Source organism: Lindgomyces ingoldianus (assembly GCF_010093535.1).
Source record: "Lindgomyces ingoldianus strain ATCC 200398 unplaced genomic scaffold BDR25scaffold_41, whole genome shotgun sequence".
In the NCBI taxonomy this organism is placed as follows: Eukaryota; Fungi; Ascomycota; class Dothideomycetes; order Pleosporales; family Lindgomycetaceae; genus Lindgomyces; species Lindgomyces ingoldianus.
Window position 1 is genome coordinate 605,542 of NW_022985202.1, and position 7,421 is coordinate 612,962.

The window sequence follows — 7,421 nt, forward strand, 5'->3', positions numbered from 1 at the left end:
GTTCTTCTAGCATAGGTTACATTCTTATAAGACTTTTGTGCACAAGTGCTTTAGCTGTAGTACCTCTTAGAGTATAGCTGCCTTAAGTTTCTTCTAGAGTAATCTAATTTTAAAGTGTCTAAACATTAGAGCCTTATAGTATTCTCTAATAAAGTTCTTCTATCCTTATTTAATAATTATAAGAGAGCATAGTAGTTCTTTTTAGTTTAGTCTAGCATAGACTAGTCCTTCTGTAGTTTCTTTAAAGATAGCAAATTCTTCTAGTTCCTCTTTACCTTCTTTAAAGTAGTTAGCCTGTTAACTTAATGCGTCTGCTTGTTAGTTGCTGCTCTCTGCAACGTGCTTAATAATAAAGTTAAATTACGCTAATTCTATTACCTATTATACATGCATAAGAGAAAGTTTTTTTAGTTATTAGAAAGGTTACAAAGTTAGTGTAGTTAGTGTAGATAGTAAATTGTTGTCTAAGTCCTTGTAGTTTAACTTTCTAATTTCTACACACATTAACTATAGCTTTTAGTTCTTTATTAGAAATAGTGTATTTTTGTTCTAATAGTGTGAATTTTGCTAAATAGTAGGCTATAAAATGCTATTAACTATTTTCTTGTTTCTAAGAAAGAGCTGCTCCTTTAGCTCTTAATAAAGCATCTGTGTTAACTTTTGTTTCTAGTGTAGGGTTGTACATTTAGAGAATTAGGTAACTAGTAATAGCTTGCTTTAATTCCTAGAAGGCTTCCTCTATGTTAGGTGTCTATTAGAATTTTTGTGATGCCCTTTCTTTAGATGTAGTATTAGTAAGAGGAAGTGCAATTTTAAAGTAATCTTTAATTATTCTTTACACATAGCCTGTTAGTCCTAAGAACCCTTTAATTTTAGTAACTATTTTTAAAGTTAGCTATTTAAGCACCTTATTTACCTTAGCTAGGTCTATTTTAATTTCTTCTTTATTAATAATAAATCTAAGATACTTTGTTTTTTAAATGTTAAACTTGCATTTTTCTAGTTGCAGGTAGAGTCTGTATTGTCTAAGTCTGTCTAATACTAGCTTTACTTTAGAGATGTGGTCTTGCTAGTCCTTTTTTATGTACATAAGGATGTTGTTAAGATATACTAATATAAATATATCTAAGTAAGGGTTAAGCGCTGTATTAATAACTTTTTAAAAGGTTGCTAGGGCATTTATTAACCTAAATAGCATAATAAGAAGTTTATATAGTCCTTGTAGTGTTTAGAAGGCAGTTATCTATTTATGTTCTTTTTTAATCCTAATTTTATTAAATCTGTCTTAGATGTTAAATTTTATAAAGTGCTTAGTTTTTTTAAGCTAATTTATAATGTCCTAGATAATTAAAAAAGAGTACTAATCTTTTATAGTATTGTTATTTAGGGTCTAGTAGTTCTAGCAGACTCTTACTTTCTTGTTCTTTTTCTTTGCAAAGGTTACTGCTAAGGCTACTAGGCTATTACTCTGCTAGATATAGCCTTGTGCTAGCATTCTGTTTATATATTCTTGTAGGGCTTCTGTAATGAGGTAGGCGCCCCGCCTGCCAAGCCGATACTATACGACTTTCCCCACTGTACCAAAAGGTACGCACGAGAATACTTAAGCTAAGTATTCTCGCATAGTATAATATATATATAGGCAATGCTAGGGTAAGCACTAGCACTAGCGGTTGTCTCTAGCCTAGCCTAAACCTCTATGAGCGAGAGAAGGCCACGTGGTTGACTGTGCCGACCTCGTTACAGCTTCTTTTTATGCCCTAGTTAAGAGTTGTAGCTTATAAGCTTTTAATTGCAGGTCTAGCTTAAGGTTAATTACATAGTCCTATAGCTAGTGCAGAGGTAGTTCTCTAGGGTCTTCTAGGGTTTTAAACATGTCTTTGTAGTCTTAGTATTTCTAGAGTAGTTGTTTATTTAATCCTTAGATAATCTAGTAGATTTTAACCTATTTTAAGTCTTACTTATCTTTAAGTTGTTTAAAGGGTACCTTAATAAGTTTTTCTTTTATTAGATAAACAGCCTATGCTTTTAGTTCTTAGTAAGGGAACTTCTATAGCTTCCTTTTTCTTAAAAGATATCTACTTCCTTCTTTTACTTATCTATGTATAAGACATAAGTTCTTGTAGCATGCTAACTATGTTATATAGTTATGTTTATCTTTTGTTTTTATAGTTATTATGTGCTAGTTAATTCTTAGGTTATGTTTATAAAGCTAGTTGTAACTAAGTATAACTTAGTATTTTCCTCTAAGTAGTAATATGCTAAATAATATCTAGTCTCTTATGTCCTTAGCTTTTATTATTAATTTATAGATCTTAAGTTAGATTTAACCTTCTCTGTACTTAATTAATAACGCGTTTACTAGAGACACTTAAAAGAGTTTCTTTTTTCTTTTAAAGAGTATTCTATTCTTATTAACCTAGGAAGAGTTAATTGCTGTAAACATGCAGCTACTGTTAATTAGTGTAAGGCCCTTCTATTTAAGGCCTATGTGTCTTAGGGTGATTGTAGTTGTTAGACTTCTTCTAGGTCCTTGTTCTACAGCGATAAGAACGCGTAGCTTATGTAAGGTTTCCTTGTAGTCTATGCTGTTATCTTCTTCTATAGACATAATTATGTTTAATTATTTATGTTCTTAGTCTAGTTATATTTTATATTCTTAGTGTTCTTATATTATACATTTTTTTACTAAGCACTAGTTATTTTTAATTTTGTAATGCTAAGGCATCTAGTTACTTTATTAGTAAGCTCTTTATTAAAAGTAATAAAATTTGCAGGTGGGCTAATTATTACATTTAGTCTAGGGTTTTTGTTTGTGGCTTGTGCCTGTGCTATAATAGAGGCATTTAGGCATCTCACAAGTTGTAGACATTCTAGGGAGCGTGTTAGTCTATAGTTTACTTTCCTAGATTCTATGTAGCTACTATCTAGCTTAGTGTTTAGTAGGCTAATGCTTAATATAATACTTATTAATGCATAAGTACTATGTGTAAGGACATTCCTTTAAGTTATTATAGATAGGAATTAGTTAGACTTATGTTTATCTTGAATATGCTTTAGTTTTTATAATCTATAATAGGTAATTCTAATAGTTGCAGTAAAATTTATTATGTTAGAAGCTTTTATAGAGAATATAATAACTTTTAGCCTGTTATGTTTTAAGCTCCTTGCGCGTAATTGCTAGCGCAGGAGGTAGAGTGCTAGTTTGTTTATTGCACAGGTCTAGGGTTAACAGGGGTGTGCATTGCTAGTCTAGGCCTTCTTCTTTTTTAAGAATTTTTTAGAAGAGTTTCTACTGTTCTTTCTTATTTATAACAGTGTAGTGTACTATAGCAATTTTCTTAATTATCCTATAGGTTTTAGCGTTATTATTAATGTGTACTTTATACATTGTTTTTCTGCAGTATTTTATGTTGTAAGTATTACTGCATTTCTAATAGTTACTATAACTAAATTAGTAATCTAACTTCTATGCTAAGATCCTAGTTATTATCTATCTTAATAGAAATTATTCTTTCCCTTCTTTAATATTTACAACATACGTTGTTGCCTAAGTCTAGCCTTGCTATCCTTTGTAGACAGCTGCTTATTCTAGTGCCTAGAATAAATTGTTGCTAGCCTAGACCTTAACTTCCTAGTATTTTATAGGGCATCTCTTAGATTTGTAGTTACCTCTGCATCTCTAGTAGAGTTGTTTGTCTAGTCTGTCTAGAATCTTAGTCGCTAACAGACCTTATTCTATGTACATTGCTTTTATAGACAGTCTCTTATCTTTATTCTCTAGGTTCCTAGAGTCTAGGCACTCTTAGCAGTAGTGTTCTACTTTTTTATAGTTAAGGCACGCTTTTTTCTTAAGCTACTTTTGTTATTTGTTAGATAGCGGTAGCTTTTTACTTTAACAGAACTTACTTTTTTTCTTAGGTAAGCCCTATGTATGCCTAGTGTAACTAAGGTTTATAGGTTTGCTGTTAAACTAGAGGTTCTTTTTCTTTTTTAGAGACATGTTAGGTTTCTAAGGTGTTACACCTAGTTATTTTTCTTTAAGACATTCTTAGTGTTTTTTATTATATATTGTTGCTTTTTTAATATATGCTTTAAAGGTGTCTAGTTTTCTATTATGCATAAATTTATTTTTTACTGCATTAGATAGTCTATTATAGAACATTCTTTTAACAGCTAGTTAATTAGTCTATCTGCTAATAGCTAATTATTTGCAAAAGTAAGTTACATAGAGTTAGACTAAGCCTTTTTCTTATTATAGAGTGTCTATTTTATTTACTGCCTTTTTTCTTTAATTAGCTATTCTATAAATAGTAGTTAATGCTTGTTTAAAGGCTTTAAAGTTCTAGAAGATTCTTTAAGTCTTAAAAAAAAGCACATCTTTAGTTGTCTTATACTTTATCTAGTTATCTGCGTGTAGTTAAAACTATATTACTAAGGATTCTTTTAAGTGTAGTCTTATTTATAAGATTATTTCTTTGTCTGTTTTAAAGGCACCTTTGTTATATTACATATAAAGGTAGCACTTAGTGAAGAACAGCTTAAGATTCTTAGCTATTTTATTAAAAGGTTTAAGTAGAGCTAGACATAGTAATTTCTTTAATTTAATGCTAGCTTTTTTTGCTGCAGTGTTTCTAAGCTTAGCTATCTCTAAATAAAGTGCATAGAGCTGTTAAGTTAGAGGTTGCTAGACATAGTGTTAAAGTTAGGCCTTAAGCATCTTAAGTTTTTATTAAAGATATTATATTTACTAGTTCTATTCTTTCTTGTTTCTAGACAGGATCTTGCTAGTGCCTGCAGCATTAGCCCCCGTCATACTAGTATTAAAGGATGAGGTGTGAGGAGCTATACTTTGCAGATAGTAGTAATTAATGTTATAATTCTTGCTTTAAAGAAATAGTAATTTTAGAGCATAACAGCTTATAGTAAGTTTTTTAGCAGGAAGAAGAACTTAGCTAAGTTAGGTGTACAGTCTGCTTAGCAGAGTAAGGATATAGAGAAGTATAAAGAAGGCAGGCTGTAGTTTGCACCTAGCAGCTGTATGGGTAGCTAGGCGTTACTAGTGCAGGATTAGACAGGAATTAGAGGTATAATTATATAATATACAAACAACAGAGTTCTTATTAGAAAGAAACAATGTCTCTTAGATTTATTATAAAGAGGGGGGTAGTCTAACAATAAATCTAAATATTAATTATAACCTCTAAACCTTAGTTAAGATTAAGACTATATACATAGGGTTTACATGCAGTGTATGTTTGCATGCTTGCATGCTCACGTAGCCTGCATCGCCTGCAAGCCTGTATGGCTTGCGGTCTTATTAGATGCTACACTCTGTCAGGCTTTTGTCTAAAAGCCGAAGCCATTCCTCATCCGTCCTGTCACGTGATTCGTCTAAGGCGGAGCTAAGCGTCTTCCATCCGACGTCGCCTAGGCTGTGCGGGACAGCTAATTAGGTTATTACAGTCTGTCTGTTAGCTGTAACAGCTGTATTTAACATTCTTTAGAAGATTTAATCTAGTGTTATTGTTGAGGCATTATGTAGATAGGTAGAGTGTAGTAGGGGCTTAGCAAAAGTGGCTGGCTAACCTGTGTAGCCGGCCAACCTGTTAAGTACGTTACACAGAACAATTTATTCTTAAGAATTAATATTATTTAGTATACTAAGGTAAACTATAGAATACTAGCGCTATAAGGATTTTTACTATTAAAAAGTTGCAACTTAAAGCATACATGTAAAAATTCTTTTATATAAAAGTAAACTAGACACTAAATAAAAAAAGTATTAGCTTTAAAAGATAAAAATTAATAAAATTAAGTAGTACTATATAAATTACTAATTTAGTTAGTAGTGTTACATAGTACATACTAGATACATTAACACCCTTTGTATTATCTCTTACTAACATAGACTAGATAAATGTGTACTTTAATAACATATAAAATGTAATTATACAAAGTAATAAAATTAAAGTCTTAGTTATGTGTAAATAAAGTTACCTATTCTTTAACATATAAAAAAAGAAATTAATGTTTTCCTTTATAAAATGCAAACTTTAACAACTGTATAAAAGGTTTAGCTATCCTTATATAAAACAGCTTTACATAATGCTTAAGAACGCTAGTGTAAGAACGGGGCTCCGCACCACTCCGCCAATACAACCAAAAGGTACGAATAATCAACCAACGTTGATTTTCGGGTACAGAATAGTATATATACCCGTCGCACGTAAGCACCATCTCGGCCTTACACGTAAGCGCCATCCTGGCCTTACAGCTAGACACAACGCTAATTCTTCTATACCTAAAAAAATTAAGAAGTTTTACTATATATGTTAGCTACATAACCTAGCACTATAAAGATTTAAGTTTATAATTAAAAATAATTTATACTTTAATTATAAAATAGTAATTAATCTTATATAAATTAGTAACTAAAACATACTACATGTAATTAATATAGATATATTATTCTAAGCAGCAACCTTTTTAAAATTAATATTTATACAAGATACCTAGAACGCGCTTTATAAGTATTAGATTAACATATATTAAGAGCTACCTAATTACATTATATATAACCCTAGTATAAACTTTGTATCTAAAGATTTTTAGAATTATGTAAAAATTATAAGAGTAATATGTTAATAAATGCTAGTAAAAGCCTATTAGACTATAAAGAAGATTAAGCGCGCGTACACACTACTACAACATGCATATAACATCCTCTAAGTAGAATAAGATAATTATATAAATAATAAATTAATGTTATAGATAGCTATTAAAGCTTTAAATAATATAGTAGGACTAAACAGTCTTATACCTACATTACTTATGTTTAGAACGTACCTAAGAATTAACATAGATTCTGCACTATCTTTTAACATTGCTATGTAAGCTAACGCTGTACAAAAGGCAATAAAAATGCTTTAAAGTAAAAAAGTAAATGTTAATGTTAATTATATAATTAACCCTTAAAATACCCTAATATTATATAAAGTCTTAAATTTCTTACTTAGTTCTAAAGTAAAGATGTGGCAAGAGAAGAAGGGATATACAGGACTGCATATAGTAAAGGGAATTAAGGCTCTAGAAATTATTATTAAGATAAAGAATAGTCTAGTAAGACTCTACTGCACACAAGTTATACTATATTATTATATAAAGGATAAAAATAAACCTGCATAAGAACTGCTAGATCTAGATAAACTAGCCCTAGTATAAAGGGATCCTTTATAGGCATAAAACAGAGGTTGTCTACGTAAGCAACCAACTCTAATTAATAGACTGCATAAAACAGCCTTTTAAGTAGTATTAGATTTATTATACAAACTAGAACTATAACTAGCTGAAAAAGGCTATAAAAGGCTATATACAAATCTTATATAAAACATAATATTTTTAACCTAGAAAAAAAAGAA

At 30.2% G+C, this 7,421-nt stretch overlaps 1 protein-coding gene across 1 annotated transcript; it reads left to right on the top strand.

Moving 5' to 3' along the window:
• Window positions 1–6,987: 6,987 nt before the first annotated feature.
• On the top strand, window positions 6,988–7,188 carry BDR25DRAFT_241062 (uncharacterized protein; the record flags this gene model as incomplete). The annotated part of the gene is made up of 1 exon (XM_033685728.1): window positions 6,988–7,188. A coding segment is annotated over one exon (201 nt), but the record flags the coding sequence as incomplete, so codon positions are not given.
• Window positions 7,189–7,421: the final 233 nt, after the last annotated feature.